At 55.4% G+C, this 19910-nt stretch overlaps 4 protein-coding genes across 4 annotated transcripts; 1 reads left to right on the forward strand and 3 right to left on the reverse strand.

The window, feature by feature from the left end:
* Positions 1–4406: 4406 nt before the first annotated feature.
* Positions 4407–8503, reverse strand: RNASEH2A (ribonuclease H2 subunit A). The gene is made up of 8 exons (XM_065917660.1): positions 8371–8503; positions 8093–8164; positions 7841–7967; positions 7644–7731; positions 5990–6127; positions 5788–5875; positions 4716–4839; positions 4407–4620 (listed from the first exon to the last, which is right to left on the reverse strand). Exons 1-8 carry the CDS (start codon positions 8495–8497, stop codon positions 4485–4487), a joined length of 900 nt encoding a protein of 299 aa, XP_065773732.1. The 5' UTR covers positions 8498–8503; the 3' UTR covers positions 4407–4484.
* A 160-nt stretch (positions 8504–8663) lies between these two features.
* THSD8 (thrombospondin type 1 domain containing 8) lies at positions 8664–12052 on the reverse strand. The gene is made up of 3 exons (XM_065917662.1): positions 11208–12052; positions 9833–10038; positions 8664–8795 (listed from the first exon to the last, which is right to left on the reverse strand). Exons 1-2 carry the CDS (start codon positions 11356–11358, stop codon positions 9839–9841), a joined length of 351 nt encoding a protein of 116 aa, XP_065773734.1. The 5' UTR covers positions 11359–12052; the 3' UTR covers positions 8664–8795; positions 9833–9838.
* PRDX2 (peroxiredoxin 2) lies at positions 11576–14617 on the forward strand. Its single transcript, XM_065917661.1, has 6 exons — positions 11576–11679; positions 12184–12295; positions 12383–12536; positions 13099–13221; positions 13363–13493; positions 14294–14617. The coding sequence occupies exons 2-6, from the start codon at positions 12193–12195 to the stop codon at positions 14377–14379; spliced, it is 597 nt and encodes a 198-aa protein (XP_065773733.1). The 5' UTR covers positions 11576–11679; positions 12184–12192; the 3' UTR covers positions 14380–14617.
* Positions 14618–17273: 2656 nt separating this feature from the next.
* Positions 17274–19108, reverse strand: JUNB (JunB proto-oncogene, AP-1 transcription factor subunit). Its single transcript, XM_065917663.1, has one exon. It carries the CDS (start codon positions 18808–18810, stop codon positions 17767–17769), a length of 1044 nt encoding a protein of 347 aa, XP_065773735.1. The 5' UTR covers positions 18811–19108; the 3' UTR covers positions 17274–17766.
* Between the last annotated feature and the right edge of the window lie 802 nt (positions 19109–19910).

Genomic DNA, 19910 nt, shown 5'->3' on the forward strand with positions numbered 1-19910 from the left:
ACTTGCTATCCCCATTGCCTAGAACAACCTTTGCATGCATGTGTACTTAAGTTGCGCAATCGGGTCCGACTCTGAGACCCCATGGATTGTAGCCCGCCAGGCTCCTCTGTTCATGGGATTCTCCAGGCAAGAAGACTGGAGTGGGTGACCACTCCCTTCTCCAGGGGATCTTCCTGATCCAGGGATCGAACCCAGGTCTCCTACATTGCGGGTGGATTCTTTACCACCTGCGCCACCAGAGCGACCCAGAACCGTTTTTACCCTCCTGTTTTCGTTTCACCCCTCTCACACTTCAGATCTCGGCCAGTCAGGTCTTCAGGCTCCAGGCCAGGAGTCCAGGCTGGAGCTGGCCTCCCCATGTGCACTCCGGGAGCTCTCAGGTCCTCAGTGGAGGTTTGTGACCGTGACTGGTCAGCCCCAGCTTCCCCACATCCAGCACAGGACTCACAGAGCGCAGGGGTGTTCTCTCAAGAGCTGAATTGCGCCCACCCACCCCCCAAAGTCATGTTGGAGCCCTAAGACTTGGTACCTCGGAATGTAACTGTATTTATAGATAATAGACAGATAAACCTTAAAAGAGGCAGTTAAAGGACTTCCCTGGTGGTCCAGTGGTTAAGAATCCGCCTGCCAATGCAGAGGACACAAGTTCAATCCCTGCTTTGGGAAGATCCCACACACCATGAGGCAACTAAGCCCCTGCAATACAACTACTGAGCCAGTGCTCCAGAATCCTCGAGCCACAACTGCTGAAGCCGGCGCATCCCAGAGCCCGCGCTCTGCGAACTGAAAAGAGTAGCTTCTCTGTGCAGCGGCAGACGCAGTGCAGCCAAAAATAAAATAAATCAACAAATAAATCTTTTTTTTTTTTTTTTAAAGAGATAGTTAAGGTAAATTGAAGTCCTATGAGTGGGCCCTGATCTCATAGGACTGGAGTCCTTGTAAGTAGAGATTAGGACACACACAGACGGAGGTGATGAGAGGGAAGATGGCCGTCTACAAGTCAAGGAGAGAGATCTCAGAAGAAATCAACCCTGCCGACACTTTCATCCTGGACTCTGCCTCCAGAACTGTGAGAAAATTAATTTCTGTTGGTTAAGTGTCCCAATGTAAGATACTTTCCTATGGCAGCCTTGGCTGACTAATAATACACACTCCATAAATAATACTCCCTCAATGCCCTGGTTTGTTTGTTTGCCATCAGAGCATTTACTAAAGTGAAGAGCCGGGACTTGGCTGGTGGTCCATTGGCTAAGACTCCACACTCCCAATGCAGGAGGGACAGGTATGATCCCTGGTCAGAGAACTAGACCCCACATGTCACCATCAAGAGCTCTCATGTTGGGACTAAAGATCCCACATGCTGGGACTTCCCTGGAGGTCTAGTGGTTAAGAATCCACCTTCCAGTGTATATGCTTGAGATGAAACTGAATTCTATCTAGGCAAGAGATGTGCTTATGTGTACAAAGCAAAGAACAACACAGTAACTCCTGTTGGAAAACCTAACAAAACCAGAGTAATCTGGGGAAAGATAACTCGAGTTCATGGAAACAGTGGCATGGTTCGTGCCAAATTCTGAAGTAACCTTCCTGCTAAGGCCATTGGACACAGAATCCGTGTGATGCTGTACCCTTTGAGGATTTAAACTTCTTGAAAATAAATAAAAGAGAGGATTTGTCCTGTTTAAAAAAAAAAAAAGAATCCACCTTCCAATGCAGGGGATGCGAGTTCCATGCCTGGTCACGGTTTGTGGGGTCTAGGTCCCTGGCCAGGGGGAACTAAGATTCCACAGGCCATGGGGTAACTAAGCCCATGCACCACAACTAGAGAAGTCCATGTACTGTCAGATCCCACACACCACAACACAGAACTGGCAGCACCCAATATTCTCTTTCCTTTTCCACTAAAACCTCATTCTTCAGGAGTTCCCTGGTAGTCTAATGGCTGGGACTCGGTGCCTTCACTGCTGTGGCCTTGGTTCAATCCCCGGTCAGGGAATGGAGATCCCACAAGTCATGCAGCCAAAAAAAACTCAAAAGGGTGAAATTAAAAAAAAAAAAAGAGTGAAATAAAATCCTACTGTTCGAGTCAAGGTGTGTGTCTGGGGATCAAGAGTTGGGAGAATGGGCAGATACGGAGTCTCTCCCTACCCCCAGGCATCAGTATTTAATCCTTTACCCCAGATATCCCATTCCCTGGCAACAGACTGCTTCAGGCATAGACGTGTCCTACTTTCAGCCAGGAAGAGAAAAGGTGGCTGCTTGTAGATGAGGCCTTTGAAGGTTGGGATGTGATGTCTAGAGCTGTGGCAGCCATCCTGGGATCATGAGAGGCAAGAACCGCCTAAATTAGCAAAATAGAAGATGGACTAAAAGAACAACATCTTTGCAAATTCCCTGGTGGTCCACTGGTCAAAAATCTGCCTTCAAATGCAAGGCACATGGGTTTGATTCCTGGTTGGGGAACTAGGATCCCACATTCTGCACGCTAGGCCTGCACATTGCAGCTGCTGATCCGTTGTGCCACAGTGGGAGAAGCCTATGGGCCTCAACGAAAGATCCCACATGTCACAACTAGGACCGGAGCAACAAAACAAATATTTTTTAAAAAACAGAAAAACAAAGATAGTATTTAATGTTGAGCTCCTGACTTCCAAACTTCTCATGGAGTGAGTGAGATAAACTCGTCCTGGTGCTGGCAAGGCTGTGAGGGAAACGAATGCTCACTTACATTGTTTGTGGGAGTGCCACTGAGCACAAGCCTTCACAGAGGGAATCTGGATATATCTTTTCAAATTAGAAATCACACAGACACACAAAAAATTTAGAAATCACACAGTCAAAAAAAAAAAGAAATCACACAGTCCCTTTAACCCAAGAAACCCACCCCTGGAAATTTGTTCTTACAGACACAGCAGTGTGAGAAGATGACGGCAAACCTGTCATTCCCTGCCGTACAAGTTTAACAGAAAGCTGGGGCACAACTCACGGTCTATTAAGAGGTGCTAAATAAACAACAGGACAGTCACACCACAGAGGAATCTGCAGCTGTTATCAGGACAAGGAAGGCTTTTGGACACGTATTTGAATTATCCTAAGATGTAAGTGGTAAAATGAGCAATGCCTGAACTTCCCTGGTCATCCACTGGTTAAGAATTCAGCTGCCAATGTGGGGGACATGGGTCGATCCCTGGTGTGTGAAGATTCCACATGTCACAGGGCAACTGGGCCTGAGAATTGCAACTACTGAAGTCTATGTGTCCTAGAGTCCGTGCTCCACAACAAAAGAAGTCACTGTGATGAGAAGCCCAAGCTCCACAACTAGAGAGTACCCTCTGATTGCCCCAACTAGAGAAAAGCATAGTAAGGAAGACCCAGCCACAGCCAAAACATAAATAATAGACAATTTATTTTAAAAACAGCTATGTAAAAAAAAAAAAAATATATAAAAACAGCTATGTATACTATCTAAGGTATACTTTGTTTTCATTTGTTTAAAAAACAGAACCTCAGTTATAATGTATCTGTGTATACACCTGTAACATGCCAGGGTATCTCCAGAAGGGCCTAGGAGGCACCTGCCATGGTCCGAATGTTTGGACAGCCCCCAAAAAACTCAGGTTGAAATCCTAACCCCCAAACAAGATGGTGTTAGGTGTAAGGAGGACACCTCAAACCTTGGGAGGGGACAAGGTCACATGGGTGGAGCTCTCTCATGGGTGGGATTGGTGCCCTCATAAAAGGGACCCCGCAGAGATTCCTTACCCCTTCACGTGAGAACCCAGGGAGATGGCAGTCTGTGATCTGGATGAGGGCCCTCCCCAAAGCCAACTGGGTTGGTACCCTGATCTTGGACTTCCGGCCTCCAGAACTGTTAAATATAAGTATCCATTGTTTATAAGGCACCAGCCTGTGGTATTTTGTTAAAACAGGCCACAAAGGACTGAGACACCTCATTAAGTCCACTAGGATGCTGGAGGATAGCATGGAAGGGAAGCTTCTCTGTGTGGTATGTGGTGGGACCCTCAGTCACTTCAGTTGTGTCCAGCTCCTTGTGACCTTCTAACTGGAGCCCATCAGGATCCTCTGTCTACGGATTCTCCAGGCAAGAACACTGGAATGAGTTGCCATACCCTCTTCCAGGGAACCTTCCTGACCCAGGGATCGAACCCGTGTCTCTTACATCGCCTGCATTGGCAGGCGGGTTCTTTACCACTAGTGCCGCCTGGGAAGCCCTTAGCTTCTCAGCGTACTGGTTCCTAATTCTGCATCAAACCAACCTAGTAGGCATTTAAAAAATCAAATTAAATCAACTAATACCCATCCTGTTTAGGTTCCAGAAGTCAGCGACTGGGTCCAGATGCAGACAGAACATACTTCTATCCCAAAGTAGAATTCCCACACTTAGCTTTCCTTGAAGAATTTTAATCACGAACTGAGGAGGGACTGGTGTGGCGGGGGCAGGTAAAGGGGGTCCAGGCTGGCTCCTAGAGGACAGTGGCTGACTCCAGGCCCCGCTCCTGGAAGTACCGATGGGGGAGGCGGGGGCATGTTTGGGGGCTTTCACTGAAGTAGGACTTGATCTTCCCGGGTCCCTCCTGATTCCCAGTCTCCGAGTCCTCCCTGTGGGAGAGAGGTGGCGGCTCCAACTTCTGGGGGATCTGTCCTCCCAGGCAGGGTGGAGCCCTGGTCTCTCACCCTCGCTTCCAGACACCTACCATGTCACGTCTTCCGCCTCACTCTCCAGGATGCTCTGGGCTGTGCGCCAGCTGAAGCGGACAAACTGGGGGAAGCCGAACACAGGGTCCACATGCTTCCTCAACCAGGCTTTCGTCTTGGGGTCTGGGGGCAGGGTCGGGGGGACAATGGGAGAGCCCTGAGCCCTGCCGTGCTTCTCAGTTTGGCATCTTAGGGCCCACGACCTCATCTCAGGCCTCTTCCTGAGCACCCGAGGGATGCATCACTGTCTGAGACATCTTCCTGTCTCGGGACCCTTGCACAGGCTGTTCCCACTGACCCTCTGCCTGAGAACAGGTGCTCAAGGTGAAGTTCAGGAAGACTGCCTCTGGATCATCTCGCTTACCTCCCCAAGAACGACAGGCACTGAACCAGCATTTGTGGACCATTGGGTTAATGCCCATTTTCCCCATGTAACCACCAACTCATTGGGCACCAGGAGGTCCCTGCTTGCCTTGCTCATGGCTAAATCCCCAGGGCTTGGCTCTGCAAGGCACATACAAGGTGCCCAGTAAGCAATGAACACCGCCCAATCTGTGTTTGGCCTAGACTTGGTTTTCCTCCCTTTGGCCTCACCTAAGTACAATCCCAGACTTGCTAGGTTGCCCCACCCAAGTGCCAAGGGGTTCCTTGTACCCAGCCACTGAATCATTGCCTCTGCCCTTGTGTGTCTTCAGCAGAGTTTACTGGGGATAGGGCACAGTCATTTCCACCTTACAAACAGGGAGACTGAGCCTCCTAATGAAGACAAACAATGAATTCAAGCTGGGGTCACTGGATAGGAACTGGTACCCCTCACTCTGCCCCTTAGGTCCACCATGAGCCTCCGTGCTTCGTTGAAGCTCCAGAGAGACAGCAGAGAGGGAGGGAGGGTGGGAGAAGGGAAGAGGGGCCTGCCAGCTGGAATACAGTGCTACCACTCGTAAGCAAGTGGCCCCCCTATCTGAGCCTCAGCCTCTTCTGCTGCAGAGTAGGCTGAGAGGAACAACTTAGAAAACCTCAGAAGCACGCCAAGCCCGCCTTGTTGGTTTACTGTGGCTGCCATCTGCTCACCATTAGGGTAGCCCGAGCCATAATCAGTGTCCAGGTCCTGCAGTTTCTCCACAAACTTCCAGTTCTTCACAGCCTGGTCTCGGGCCACCTGTGGGCAAAACAGGCACTTGGGATCTCCGACAGACACCGTGAAGCAGCCACGCCTGCCTCCTTGCCCAGGGGGATGCTGAGAGCTGGCCATGGCCAGTGGGGGGGGTCTAACCTTGGCACAGATACTGGCAGCACTGACCACGGGGTAGAGGGCATCTGCCTTGGCCTTGACTGTCACCTCAATGCCAGGAAAACGCTGCTGCAGTCGTTCCTGGTATGTCTCTGGGAGCCCCACGGTGTCCACAAACACCTGCCATGGTGAGAGAAATGTACTCAGTCAACAAACATCCAGAAAAAACAACTGTGCAGATGACCCAGCTTCACAGTCCTTGCATTTGCTGTTCCCGCTGCCTGGAATATTCTTCTCTCAGCTCATGACCAGGCCCAGGCTGCATCTTTCTCTCAGGGGTCTCAGCTCAAACATCACCTCCCAAAGAGGCTTTCCCTGATCACACTATATCCATTCTACATTTACTGAGCACCTACTGCATGCCACGGGCTGTTCGAGGTGTTGGAGACACAGCAGTGAGCATGCCGGAGTAGATACCCTGGTGAGGGCCAGAGACAGGAAAGAGGATCAATAAAAAAGGATCGGGGAGACTGAGAAGAGATTATAATTTTCAACAGTTTGGGGGTATTTTAGGAAAAGTACTCTGAGGTGGTGACATCTGAATAAAGGCCTGAAGGAGATGAGGGAATGAGCCGTGGGGAAGTCTGAGAAAGAGTGTTCTAGGCAGAGGGAACAGCCAGTGCAAAGGTCCTGAGGCCAGAGTATGCCAAGTACTCTGGACAGTAGTAGACACCACATGGCTGGAACAGAAACGGGGTCAGAAAAGTAACAGGACAAGTGATCTCCACAGCTGTTATTATTCTCGAAACCACCTTTATTATTTGCTTACCAGCTGCCCATCTGTCTCCCCTGACTTGGTCGTGAACCCTGAGGGCAGGGGCCTTGTCTGTCTGTCTCAGCACTGCATAGGCAGCTCCACATTCTTTACACAGGCAAAGGTCCTTGTTTGTCTCCACAGCATTGCACGGGGACTCCTGGACCTGAGCCACCTCCTCGGCAAGGCCTCTCTTGTTACATTCCCTATCTCAAGTGTACTTGCCCTTCTGATTCTCTCAAAACAGTCTGTTCTTTGCCTCAGAGCACTGGCTGCAGCGCCAACTTCTATTTCTCTCTGGCGACTTCATCTCATTTCTTCACTTGCCTGTGAGTTTTCCTAATTCCCACGGTGCTCAGAAAATTAAATGTCAAGATTTACATTCCAAAAATATAAATGACTGTCTGCTATGTGGGGAGCCCGTGGTAGGGGAGGGGGCTGGAGGAGGGTGGAGCAGGCAAACATGTGGGATTCGTTCTAGATACTGAACTTTTAGGGTAGAGAGAGAGATTAGATGGGGGTGAGGCTGGGAGCTCCACAATGGTCCTCAGTGGAGCAAACATTTGGGGTAGAAAAAACAGTTGGGGGAACTTCCCTGGTAGTCCAGTGGTTAAGACTCCATGCTTCCAATGCAGGGGTGAGTGTGGGTTCAATCCCTGGTTGGGGAACTAAGATCCCACATGCCATGCAGTGTGGCCAAAAATAAAATAAAATAAAATAAAAACAGTAGGACCTCAGCAACAGTAACACACATTCCTGAGATATTCTAGGTATGTCTGATGCAGAGTCATCCACTGCACTTCTACCCTCCTTTTTTTTTTCCCCTACACTCCTATTTTATCCTGAGATGATCAAATGGGGGCAATCAGACAGTTAGCTCACCTGGGCCACGTTCACACCCTGGTCCAATGCAAATTGCACTAGTCCAGTGGCTGTATCATGAGAGAGGGCGTTCAGGTTGTATTTGACCCTGTGGTGGTGGACAGAACCCAGTCAATTTCGTTCCAGTCACCCATCCCTTCCAACCCACTCTGGTTTCCCCTCCTCCCGCCCCCCTCCCCTCCTCCTGGACCCCTCACCGCCCAAGCATGCTGGTAGAGATGAGATTTGGAGACAGCACGTCCAGTGCCCAGCCCACAAAGTCCCCGTCCTCCTCCATTTTCGCAAAGAGCCTGTCCCGCTCGCTCTCCGACAGGGTCTTTGAGTCTGGGAGGAGGGTTGGGAGAGAAGGGGAGGGGCTGGTTCCCCCAGTTCCTGCTTTCCTCCTCCATCCTACACCCACCCGTGCCCATGCACAGGAACCCCCTCCCTAGACGCATCCCAGTGCTCACCTGCCACTTTCAGGGCCTCCAGATCCTCCAGGCGGGACAGGGGACAATAGCAGATAGCATAGACCATGGGGCCTGGGGAAGAGGGAGTCCAGTGAGCCCGTGAAAGCCGCCACCTCTATTCCATCATCACCGCCCTTTTTTCGGTGCCATCACCAATGCCATCGCCATCACCACTATCACTCCCCTCCCCAGAATCTGGTGCAACCCCAGTCCCGGTTCCACTGCAACTTGCATTCCTCCTTATCACGCCCCTCCCCCACCCGGCCCCGGGGGCGCACCCAGCACCGGGCCCCGGCCCGCTTCATCGACGCCCAGGACGCAGGGCTCCTTGAGGCACACAGGAGGCACAGGCGAACTCAGGCGACAGCGGCCCGTATTGTCTCTTTCCAGCTCGCTGAGATCCATGCCGCCTCGGCCGCCGCCACCAGCCGTAGTAACGAAGTCTGCAGAGAAAGGTCTCCCCGCGCGTTTTCCGCGGGCCCCGCAGCAGGGCCAGCTCTCGACCTATCGGCACGCAGGACACGCCCCCAACGCGCCAGCCGCCGTTGACGTTTGCGCAGCCTGCGCCGACGCCGCTCTCGTGCGGCTTCCTGGGAATTGTAGTTTCCGAGGTTGACCAGTGAGCTCCGTGTTTGGGGAACCGGGTGGGCGGTGTCGCTTTCCAAGCTCCGCCCCGGTGTCTCTGGAGCTCCTCCCGCCGCGGCTAGTGGGCAGACAAGGGGAAATCGAGGGGGAGCCTTGAAGGACTCGACCTCATCAAAGCTTGTGCTGTGCTTAGTCGCTCACTCGTATCCGACTCTTTGCGACCCCTTGGACTGTAGACTCTTCTGTCTAATGGATTCTCTAGGCAAGAATACTGGAGTGGGTTGCCACGCCCTCCTCCAGGGGATCTTCCCAATCCAGGGATCGAACCCAGGTCTCCCGCATTGCAGGAGGATTGTTTACCGTCTGAGCCACCTGGGAAGCCCCGTCAAAGCCTAGAAGGTCAAATACCGCTAGACCCCGAGAATTCGGTGTCCGCATCAATGAGTTCCCGGCCCCCGTCTGGTTTCAGGCCCTCCTGTGTTCGAGGTTCCTGGAACGCCACACACAGTCTAAGCCCCCTATACTAGGGATTCTGGCTCCCACTTGGCTCAAACCTTCGGACTTGTAACCCCCAACTCCCTCGTAGCTCACCGGAAACGCCTCTCCCCTACCCCCGCCCTCTTTGTATCCTCTCTTTCGAGCTAAGCCTCCTCTACCCCTGAACAGAGACCCCAGACTTCCCCAGAATCCGGCTTAGAGTCTTCGTCCATCACGCAGGCTCCCTCCCCTGCCAAACTCAGGGTTCGAGCCCCCGTCCCCTCCTCTGCTCTTTTCCCTCTTTTTCTCACGTCTTAGCGAGGAGCACGCCTCCTGGATTTGTTCCAACGAACGCATCTCTTTCTATTTTCTGCTTTCATCAGGGCTCACGCCCTCAGCTTGTGGGTTTCTGTTCCTCCATCTCCGTTTTCCCCTCCCCACCCCCACCGTCTATCTTCCTTTCTCCTCGGATATCAGCGGGGCTCACATCTCCTGACTCAGCTCTCCTTTCCCACGCTCTGCCCAAGCCCCAGATTTAGTGTTCCTTTTCCCGATGCCCGCCTCGTACCTGCGCCCCCACGTACAGCCCTTCCTCTGTCCCCTCCCACCCTGGGGACTCAACCCGGACAAGCCAGCCCGCTGCGGGCGGGGGGCGCCTCGTCCACGCCCGCTGCTCACCTGGGCTCAGAGCCTCCAGTCGCAGTCGTTCGGCTCGCAGGATGAACAATCCCGTTGCCGGCAGGGTCGCACCTGCACCAGATTCTCGCGGTCCATGAACACCGGGCCCGGCGACGTGCCCACAACCTCGCGGCTGCGCTCCTGCTTGCCCAGGTCGCAGAAACAGCGCCACTTTCCCCAAGGGCCAAGGACAGAATCTTCCAATTCTAGGGATGGAGGGCCAGGTAGAGGGGGAACCTATATCCCCCCATTCTAAGGAAGGCGGGAGAGAAGGCTACTAACATAACAGTTCTAAACTTCCGGAGATGGTGAAGAACAGGGAAGCCTGGCGTGATGCAGCCCGTGGGGTCGCAAGGAGTCGGACACGGCTGAGCGACTGAACAACAGCATATTTGCTCAGCTGTGTTTGTCTGCCACCCATCCCGACAGAGATGATCTCTAATCTTCCCACTAGTCCCAGGTGGGGAAACTGAGCCCTAAGAAGAGCAACCCACCTTTCCAAGCTCACACATCTGGTGAGTGGCCCAGAGGGGCTGCCAAATGACACTTCCCATCTGCGCCTGCCTGTCCAGTTGGGGGTGTGGTACAAAGCACAGGGTGGCCACCGTAAGGTGACTTCTCCCTACAAGGGTGTGATCACAAGCCGGTCCAACAAGTCCAGTGTCACCTGACCAGCGGTGTTACCAGGTGGTAAATTAAAGGACATAATTAGCATAATGAAGGTACTTAAAGCCCCTGGCTATGCACGAATACAAAAACAATTATCTTGACCACTTTAAAGCAGCTACATTTATCAGACGCCTTTTACAACTGTTCTTTTACAGACTCTTCCCTACTGCCCTAGCTGACAGGTCTTAGCTCAAGTCTGGGGCTCCAGACACCTCATGCCCTCATCAAGCCTCTGCCAGACAACACTGCCCTCTTGCCATTCCTCTTTCCATCTTGGCACTTGCTGCTCCGACTCCCTGGTACGCTCCTCCCCTTAAATCTTCGCATTTGGGGCTTTTTGCTTGTCATTCCGGCTGCACTGGTTACCTATTTTCAGCCAGGAGGCCTTCTCTGACTTTAGAAGTTTACATGCGCCCTGCCTTCTCTATCTCCGCCTTTCTCAGCACTTATCCATGAATTTATGGACACGTCTGCGTTGGTGTTTATTGCCTGTCGACTCCCCTCTCCCCGTGTAAACTGCTTAAAGACACTATCTTAATTTACAGATGAGAAAACTAAGCCAAAGTAACCAGCCCAAGAGGTACCCCCAGGGCTCAGCAAGGCAGAAACTTGAAGTCCCCGGAGGAGGGTCTATCTGCAGCCAGTTGGTGAAGTGGTGGCAAATGAGGCTCCTTTCTGCACTGTCATATACGCGGCCTGCAGTTACCTTTCTCCTGATGCTGCAGCCGCAGCTGTTCCCAGGTGTCCCCTTCGCCCTGCTGGCCGAAGTACTGGTAGTCGGGGGAGACCTGGGCAGGGGTCACCAGCAGCAGGAGCATCAGAGACGGCAGTAGCAGTGCCGCCTGGCTCCGGGCCATGCCGGACTCCAACCGACCCCGGCGCGCTCCAAAGAGGAGCCCCCGCGCATCACCCCCCGGGGTCGGGTGCAGTGGTCTGGGCCGGAGGCTGCGCGTCTCCCCCCGCCACTCGGGGGCGCGTGGTCGCGGCCGGCTCCGCTTCCCCTCCCCTGCGCTTCTTGCAGTGGACCCGACCGCTCAGTAAGTCCGCCCACCTCCCCGCGCCCTAGGCATCATGGTTCGCGCCGACTATAAAGGGCGCCGCGGGCCCAGGCTCGCTTGGCCCTGCGAAATCAAGTCCGTGCATCCGAGAGTCGGTGCGTCCCGCCCTCACCCACGCAGGTATGGACACCGGGAGTGCATCGGGCTGCGGGGTGGGCCTCCTTGGAGCAGCTCAGGCCCAATCCAGACCTCAGCGCCTGCCGCCTTTGTTTTCCACCCGCCTTGGTGGCTGCCTTTGTCCTTGCGGGAGTGGGAGTGGGGGTGGGGGGCGGGAAACAGAGGCCAGAACCTTGGAGTACCTGCCGCATCCCCATGCTCCCCGTCCCCAACTCGCGACGTCTCCTGGGCGGGTGGGCTTGCGCGATCGCGCTTCGGCCGACACGCTAACTGGGGGCCGGGCGGCAGCAGGCCGGCCGCCCTAGCTGTCCAGGTGGGCGGGTCTCCTAAAGTCTCCCGGCCGCGCCGACCTGGTCCCGGAGAGGGTGCGGGGCAGGGCCGCAAGTGTCTCCGTCGCTCTGACTCGGTAACTCGGCCGGATATGCAGCGTGACCTTGGGAAGTGAAGACAAAGGGTCGTCCAGGGCTCACTGACCCGGCGTGGGTGGGGCGGGCGGGGGGGTCTCAGCTTTCAGTCATGGCCTGCGGCAAGGCGCACCTCGGAAAGCCCGCCCCGGAATTCCAGGCCACCGCGGTGGTGGATGGCGCCTTCAAGGAGGTGAAGCTTTCCGACTACAAAGGTGAGGGCCTGGATGGGGGCCGCGGTGGGGGGCGGGGCACAGGCCTTAGAGGCCCGAGCCCCAACTCCTCGTCTCTTCCCACCCCAGGGAAGTACGTGGTCCTCTTTTTCTACCCGCTGGACTTTACCTTTGTGTGCCCCACGGAGATCGTAGCTTTCAGCGACCGCGCTGCGGAGTTCCACAAGCTGAACTGCGAGGTGCTGGGCGTCTCCGTGGACTCTCAGTTCACCCACCTGGCTTGGTAAGAATGGAGATCACCAGCAAGGAGGGAGGCTGCAGCTAGACCTACACCTCTCCAGGGCCCCAGCTGTGTGTTCTGCTCAATGGGCAACCTCTGCGTATCCCGTTCCCAGCAAGGAAGTAATGGGGAGGGTGACTCCCAAGTCCTTCATGATAATGACAGTAATTAACCTTTGGAAAGTAGTTTCTGTGGCATAGGGAGTTGATAAATGTTTTTTCTCAGTTAGGGCAATGCAGCTTCCCTCCCAAGAACTATTTGAGCCAGGTGGAAACTCCAGTTTAAGAGTTCGAAAGAGGAGAATGGGGACTTCAGGGCAGGTTTTCTGCCGCCCGTTGCTGCTGCACATGTGAAGTCACTTTGCTAGAGTATTAGCTTAGCCTCCCCAGCTGTGGAGAGGGTGGGATGGGCCAGGCTCCCTGGGACTTGCTCTCAGGCCCTTATCTCTCACCTCCAGCACCCCCTTTTCCAGCCCTTACTTATCACACCCAGGCCCTTATCACAGGGTAAGGACCCTGCTGCACCAGCCATCCTGAGGTCCCAGCCTTCTCTCCCCCACCCTCAGGATCAACACTCCCCGGAAGGAGGGAGGCCTGGGCCCGCTGAACATCCCCCTGCTGGCTGATGTAACCAGAAAGTTGTCCAGTGATTATGGCGTGCTGAAGGAAGATGAGGGGGTCGCCTACAGGTACTGAGGGAACCTCGGGAAGCCCCCATCTTCAGGGTGAGGGGACCACTCTCACCCTATGGCTAGCAGGGTGTCTGTACTCCCTCCCTGGGTCCTGACAGTGGGAACCCCGGCTCCTCATTGTGAACTCCAATATCTCAGGGGCCTCTTTGTCATCGACGGCAAGGGTGTCCTTCGCCAGGTCACCGTCAATGATTTGCCCGTGGGACGCTCCGTGGATGAGGCTCTGAGGCTGGTCCAGGCTTTCCAGTACACAGATGAGCACGGGGAAGGTGAGCAGACACACCCAGCCACACGTGTCCACACGTGGGTACATATGCGGCCCCTGAGTCATACACATATATGTTTAAGGCCTGCTCTATCACTTGTGTGGGCTGGATGTGAGGGCCCCAGAGAAGATTCAGCTCAAGGTCTGCAAGAAAATTCTAGTCTGGTGGGGGAGATACTACCCCAGTATAAGGGCAGATAACTGGGGAGGTAATAGAACTCTATAGAAGATATTTGAGAAGGCCTGTACCAAGGCAGGCTTGAATGTTAATTGGATCAGAGTTATCTTCTCCTGTGAAGGCCACTGGCCCTTGAAGTCCACTGGGGCAGGGGCTAAGAGAGAAAGATGTGATTCGAGAAGTTGGAAAGAAACTAAAATATCAGCCAGGGAATTCGCTGGCTGTCCAGAGGTTTCCAAACTTTTACTGCCAAGGGCCTCAGTTCAGTCCCTGATCAGGGAACTAAGATCCCATAAGCCACATGGCATGGCCAAAAAATAAAACAGGGGCTTCCCTGGCAGTTCAGTGGTTGAAGCTTCCACTGCGAGGGTCACAGGTTTAATCCCTGGTCGGAAAACTAAGATCCCACATGCCTTGAGGGACAGCCCCCCCAAAAATGTCAAGACAATCCTGCGGCTGAACACGGAGGGCTGCTTTCATCATGTGGCATGGTCTTAGGCCTGGACCACTTGGCTCTAGGCTTTTTCTTCTGCAGCTCATGCTCTTGCGCCTCTCTCTGTCCCCTCACTACCACTCTCCCTTGAACATGGCACTCTAGCCTCACGTGTGCATCCCTGTTTTTCCAGTCTGCCCCGCCGGCTGGACACCAGGCAGTGACACGATCAAGCCCAACGTGGACGACAGCAAGGAATATTTCTCCAAACACAACTAGGGTGGCAGATGGTGGCACGCCTGGGCTCTTGGCCCGCCTCTAGGCCCCTACCTGCGTCCTGTACTGACCCAGGAAATGCCAGACCTGCTCCTTCAGACTCCACAGTCCATGACCACAGAGGGTTAGGCCAAGTCCTTCTCAAGCTCCCAGCTGCGAGCTGGTGAATGGTGACCCCCTCCTTGGAGCCCACATAACTGAGAACAGGCCTATAGGTGACTAATAAAGCATTAGGGACAGATCTGAGTCTTGTGTTTGTGTGGTTTGTCCTGGTGTGGTACCACCCCCGGCCGCTTTCTCCAGGCTATGGTCTGGGAAACTGACATTGTAGTTACCGATCTTCACCACAAGGTGGCAGCCTTGCCTCATGCTCGCTACTTCCTTTCTCCGTGGCCTGAAGGTGAGGAGGTTAGCGCTGTTGCCCCTTGCAGGGAGCAAGTCCCAGGCTGCCTTACTACCTGAAACCTGACCAGGCGGGGCAGCGCCCACACCTTAACAGCGGCCAGCCTGGGTTAAAAAACCGCTTAGGCGCTGTGGTCTTCCCTGGGTCTTTTCAATAGCAAAACGGGAATAAAGACGACCAATGGTAATGAAGACAATGCATGTTAGAGAAGTATGTGAAGATCAGGGCTCTATTAATGGTTATTAGGACCAGGTCCCTGGGACTGGAAGAAGGTGGGGACCGATCCTGAAAGTAGAACCAAGAGTGGGAGCTTGAGGTACATGCATAGTTCTGCAATTTCTGTACCACCAGAGGTTGGAAAGTCTATGTTCTGTCCCTGAAATGGAAGGGTGAGGGTTACACAAGAAGGCAAGTGTTAGGAGCAACACAGTATTCTAAGGTGCGAAGTTTGACGCTGTACTTTTTCAGGCAAGTGGTGTTGCCATTCTTAGTCCTCGTTTCCTTCCACAGGACTGACATGCTCATTTAATCCATAGACCCATTATTAAGCTTCCCTAGTGGCTTAGTCAGTAAAGAATTTGCCTGTAATGCAGAAGTTGCAGGTTCGATCCCTGAGTCAAGAAGATCCCCTGGGGGAGGAAATGGCAACCCACTCCAGTATTCTTGGCCTGGAAAATCCCATGGACAGAGGAGCCTGGCAGACTATAGTCCATGGGGTCACTAAAGAGTCAGTCATGGCTTAGTGACTAAACCCCCACCACCATTAGTAGTACTCCAGCCTAATGCCCTTCAAAGTCACTCATCTCAGCCCTGGAGTTTTTATTCTATTGTTTTTAAAATTTGTAAATTATTTTGACTGCACTAGGCCTTCACTGCTGAGTGTTGGCTTTCTCTAGTCACAGCGAGTGGGGGCTACCCTAGTTGCGGCACATGGGCTTCTCTTCTGAAGCAGGGGCCCTGGAGCACTGGCTTCGGTAGTAGCCACACACCACACTGGCTTAGCTGCTCCACAGCATGTGGAATCTTCCCAAACCAGGATCAAACTCGAGTCCCCTGCACCAGCAGGCGGATTCTTAGCCACTGGACCACGAGGGAAGTCCTCGGCCTTGGAATTTTATCTATCCTCCTCCACAAGGCCCTACGTGGTCTTCCCTGACCTCATCTCCACCTCCGTGGGTTCACTCCACTGAAGCACAGTGGCTTCTTGGTGTTCTTTAACAGGCTGATCTTGTTCTGGCCACAGAAACTTTGCATGTACTATTCTCTCTGGCAGAACTCTCTTACTCAGGATTTTCTCAGGGGTCAGCTGAAAAATCGCCTCATTAAAGTTTCGTGTTCCCAATTTATTCTCCAAAGCAGCTCACCTCCCCTGTTCCATCACGACCATTGTGACCAGTTGTTTTTTTTTTTTCCCTCTTCCTGGCACTAACCACCATCTCCAAATCATGTTTGCTTGTTTATTGTCTGTCTGCCCTGGTCCAGCTAGTGACTCCAGGACCGGGTCGTTCAGTATTTTATAAACAAATTAGTGAAGCGTCTGTTCTACCGCACCTAGGCCCTGTGGCCTGGTTTCTCAGTTTGTGTTTTTCTCTGCTGTACTGGGGGCTTCCAGCTCCGAAGCCAGCCAGATCCCCATCGGGGCTCGCCAGCCGCCCTCCCACCCGTCCTAGCTGCGGGGGAGGCAGCCCCGTGCGAGGGCGGCGGCGGCGCCCGGCGGCCCGAGCAGCCGCCCCGGCAGGACCAGACCTGGCAGTCGCCCCGCTCCCGGCCTGGCACCCGGGAGGGGAAACTGGCAGGCGGGCACCGCCCTTCCTGGCGGGGGTGGGGAGGGGATCGCGGTGGCAACGACGCGCAGGCAACTGCATCCCCTCGCCCGGGTCAGGTCAAACGCAGCGGGCGTGGGCTGGGCAGGACCCAGGGGCCAGCCCGGTGGGGGAAACTCTGGGGTGGCTCCTGGGGCTCTGGAGCGCGGCCCGCCCACCGCGGACGCTCTGGACCCAGGCCTGGGGCTTTCCGGGCCTCGGTAGCCGCCAGCCTGGGAAAATCCCGGCCCCCTTCCCGGCGCCGCAGCCCTGCCCGGCAGAGCGGGGGAGGGGATTCCCGGAATCTGCCCGGAGACCGCTGTCGCGTCACTGGGCAGAATCGGCCCATGTTTGGACAGCGCTTCCGCAGCGTCAGCGGGGAAAGCCCCGGAGCGCGCGGCTGGGCGGTGCCGCGCCTGCGCGCTGAGCGTTTCGCCCCAGGCATCCTGTCCCCTGGCGCCGGGGGTGGGGTGGGGGGGTGGCTGGACTGTGTACCCACCCTGGACCTTTCAATCCGGGAGATCAGGAGACGCGAGAAGGGTTGGATACCCGGGCTGAGGACGCAAGATGCCTGAACAGAACTGGCGAGGTTGACAAGGCTACAGGATCAAGCCACAAACAGCCGTGGGGTGGGGGCTGTCCAGTACTCCCCTCCCTCCGCCCGCCCGGCTTGAAAAAAAAGACAACAGAAATTAATAAAGAACTTTTTTTTTTACTTAAATAGATTCAATAAAAAGGACAATAAACGAACTCACACATAAACAAAGCTTAAAATAAATCCTTTAGAAACCGACTGCGTGTTTCTTCACAGTACGGTTCAGAGGGGGGAGGGCAGGGGGCGGGGGTCCCCTCCCCAGTATCCCCGAGGACTAGAGTACCGGGCGGCGGAACCAGCTCCGCCGCAATCGCCCCCTCCTCCCCTCCCTGTTAAATACACAAATATATTATATTCAATATGAATTGAGTTCTGCAGAAAAAAAAATAAAAAAAAAAATAGTGGAAGGGGGGCTTGTAAACGTTGAGGTGGAAGGACTGGGCGCAGAGCGGGCGAGCAGGAGTCCAGTGTGGTTTGTAGCGTCCTCAGGCCCCAGGGCCAGTGCCCACCGCCTGCCCCCTCGCCCCATGGGAGGCGTGCGCCCAGCCGTCCAGGTTGGGGAAATGTCCGTACGGGGGATAAGGGGGCGCTCAGAAGGCGTGTCCCTTGACCCCAAGCAGCAGTTGGCAGCCGTTGCTGACGTGGGTCATGACCTTCTGTTTGAGCTGGGCCACCTGCTCCCGGAGGAGGCCGGCAGTGCTGGACAGCCCCGCGTTCTCCGCCTTGAGTGTCTTCACCTTGTCCTCCAGGCGCGCGATGCGCTCCAGCTTCCGCTTCCGGCACTTGGTGGCCGCCAGCCGGTTTCGCAGCCGCTTGCGCTCTACTTTGATGCGCTCCTGGTCTTCCATGTTGATGGGGGACACCGGCGGCGTGGCATCGCGGCTGCGCGCCTCAGGCACGGTCTGCGGTTCCTCCTTGAAGGCGGAGGCGCCACGGCCCAGGCCCAGCTGCGCCGGGTGGCCGCCGGCGAAGGGCGGCGCGTGTGGGAGGTAGCTGATGGTGGCCGTCGGGTAGGAGCTCCCTGTCCCGACGGCGGCCCCGGCTCCTCCGGAGGGCGCAGAGGCCGGAGAATAGCTGCTGAGGTTGGTGTAGACTGGCGGCGGCTCCGGGCCAGCGTAGACGCTCCCGGGCCCGGCTGGGGGGCCCCCGCTGGCGCCCAGGGACACGTTGGGGGGCGTCACGTGGTTCATCTTGTGCAGGTCGTCCAGCGCTTTTACAAAGCCGTCGGCGAAACCTTCCTGCTCCTCAGTGACACCGCCCCCTGCGCCCCCCGCACCTCCACCGCTGCCACCCCCGCGGGGGTAAAAGTACTGTCCCGGGGGCGTGGGCGTCGTCGTGATCACGCCGTTGCTGTTGGGGACGATCAGGCGCTCCAGCTCCGATGAGGCTAGCTTGAGCGACGCGCCTGTGTCCGAACCCTGGCTGGAAAAGTAGCTGCCTCCGCCGTTGCCCTCTGGGCCGGGACCCCGCGCACCGGGTGCTTTGAGATTTCGGTAGGGGTCGGCCAGGTTGAGCGCCAGGCTGGGTTTCAGGAGTTTGTAGTCGTGTAGAGAGAGGCCGCCCGGGGTCCGGCCGTATCCCGCCGCTGCGTATGAGTCGTCGTGGTAGAAGGGCTGTTCCATTTTAGTGCACATCCGGGCGGCCCGGGCGGTCTGAGGGGGTCCCTGCGGGGCCGCCCCGGGCCTCGCTGCAGGGAGCCGCGCGCAGTCCGCGGCTCTGCCTGTATCAGGTGTCTGTACGAACGTTCCTGAGGGCTGGCACTGGTCGGGAGAGGCCAGTCGGAGGCTGTAGGAGGAAGCTCTGTGCGGCTTCTCGAGCCCCTCTGCCCCTCTCTGGCGCGCTCGTTTTCTTGGTGTCGCTTCCCCCTTGCTCCCTGCTCCCTGCTGGCTCCGGTGCTGGCCTGGCCGTGCTCAAGGTCCCGGCCGCTCCGCCAGAGCCACAAGCCTTTATACCCCGGTTGTCAGCCGCGGAAGTGCGCTCTGATTGGCTGTCGCCCGAGCCAGGCCCCCGCGCCCCCCTTCTGGAGCGTGGGGAAGGGGAGGAGGCGGCTCGCGTCATTGTCAGGAAGCGCGTGTCCTTGTAAACAGCGGCCACGGGCTGGGTGGCTCGGAGCGCCTGCAGGGGGAGGGGCCAGAGGACCCTAGGGTGCGTGAGGAAGGGGGTGCTGGGGCGATCCGAGGCACACCGGGAGAGGTTTCGGGGAGGGTGATGATTTCACCGATACAAGGGATACGAGGAATTGGTACTGAGCAAGTGTGTGTATGTTGGGGGGAGGGGGTGGTCCCGGGATGCACACGGAAAGGCCTGAGTGATCTGGAGTCTTTCAGAGGTGCTGGAGGGCTGAGAATACACTGAGAGACCCCGCAAAGGAGAGACAGGAAGGTTAAGCAAGGTAGATGGGGAAGCGGGGGAGGAGACATCTGACTCAGAAACTGAGTGGGGGTCCAGAGTACAGAAGGGTTGAGGGGCTGAATTTTCCCAGGAGGAGCTGAACCCGGGTAAGTAAGAGCGATCAAAAGTGCACCTGGGAGAGGCTGGAGGGTCCACTATGCAAAAAATGAGTCGGGGTCCTGGAGCCCACCGGAGAGAGACAGAGTCCCCCACACGCGGGAAGGGGAAGGAATTGAGAGAAACTAGAAATGCATAAAGTGAGTGAGGATCCTGGGGTACACTGAGGCAAGGAAAATACGTGGCGTAGAAGACTGGGATACTGTCAGAGGTTGGGGGTCACTGG

The sequence above is a fragment of the Muntiacus reevesi genome, chromosome 1 (genome assembly GCF_963930625.1).
Source record: "Muntiacus reevesi chromosome 1, mMunRee1.1, whole genome shotgun sequence".
Taxonomy (NCBI): domain Eukaryota; kingdom Metazoa; phylum Chordata; class Mammalia; order Artiodactyla; family Cervidae; genus Muntiacus; species Muntiacus reevesi.

What these genes read in the sequence shown, in the direction of transcription:
- PRDX2 (XM_065917661.1), top strand. Translation starts at nt 12,193, where the DNA reads ATGGCCTGCGGCAAGGCGCACCTCGGAAAGCCCGCCCCGGAATTCCAG. An exon ending in CAGTTCACCCACCTGGCTTG is followed by an intron (nt 12,537 to 13,098) that starts GTAAGAATGGAG and finishes CCCCACCCTCAG; the next exon opens with GATCAACACTCCCCGGAAGG. An exon ending in GATGAGGGGGTCGCCTACAG is followed by an intron (nt 13,222 to 13,362) that starts GTACTGAGGGAA and finishes CCAATATCTCAG; the next exon opens with GGGCCTCTTTGTCATCGACG.
- RNASEH2A (XM_065917660.1), bottom strand. Translation starts at nt 8,497, where the DNA reads ATGGATCTCAGCGAGCTGGAAAGAGACAATACGGGCCGCTGTCGCCTG. An exon ending in TCTACCAGCATGCTTGGGCG is followed by an intron (nt 7,732 to 7,840) that starts GTGAGGGGTCCA and finishes CCACCACCACAG; the next exon opens with GGTCAAATACAACCTGAACG. An exon ending in CTGCCAGTATCTGTGCCAAG is followed by an intron (nt 5,876 to 5,989) that starts GTTAGACCCCCC and finishes TTTTGCCCACAG; the next exon opens with GTGGCCCGAGACCAGGCTGT.
- JUNB (XM_065917663.1), bottom strand. Translation starts at nt 18,810, where the DNA reads ATGTGCACTAAAATGGAACAGCCCTTCTACCACGACGACTCATACGCA.
- THSD8 (XM_065917662.1), bottom strand. Translation starts at nt 11,358, where the DNA reads ATGGCCCGGAGCCAGGCGGCACTGCTACTGCCGTCTCTGATGCTCCTG. An exon ending in GCTGCAGCATCAGGAGAAAG is followed by an intron (nt 10,039 to 11,207) that starts GTAACTGCAGGC and finishes CTCCATCCCTAG; the next exon opens with AATTGGAAGATTCTGTCCTT.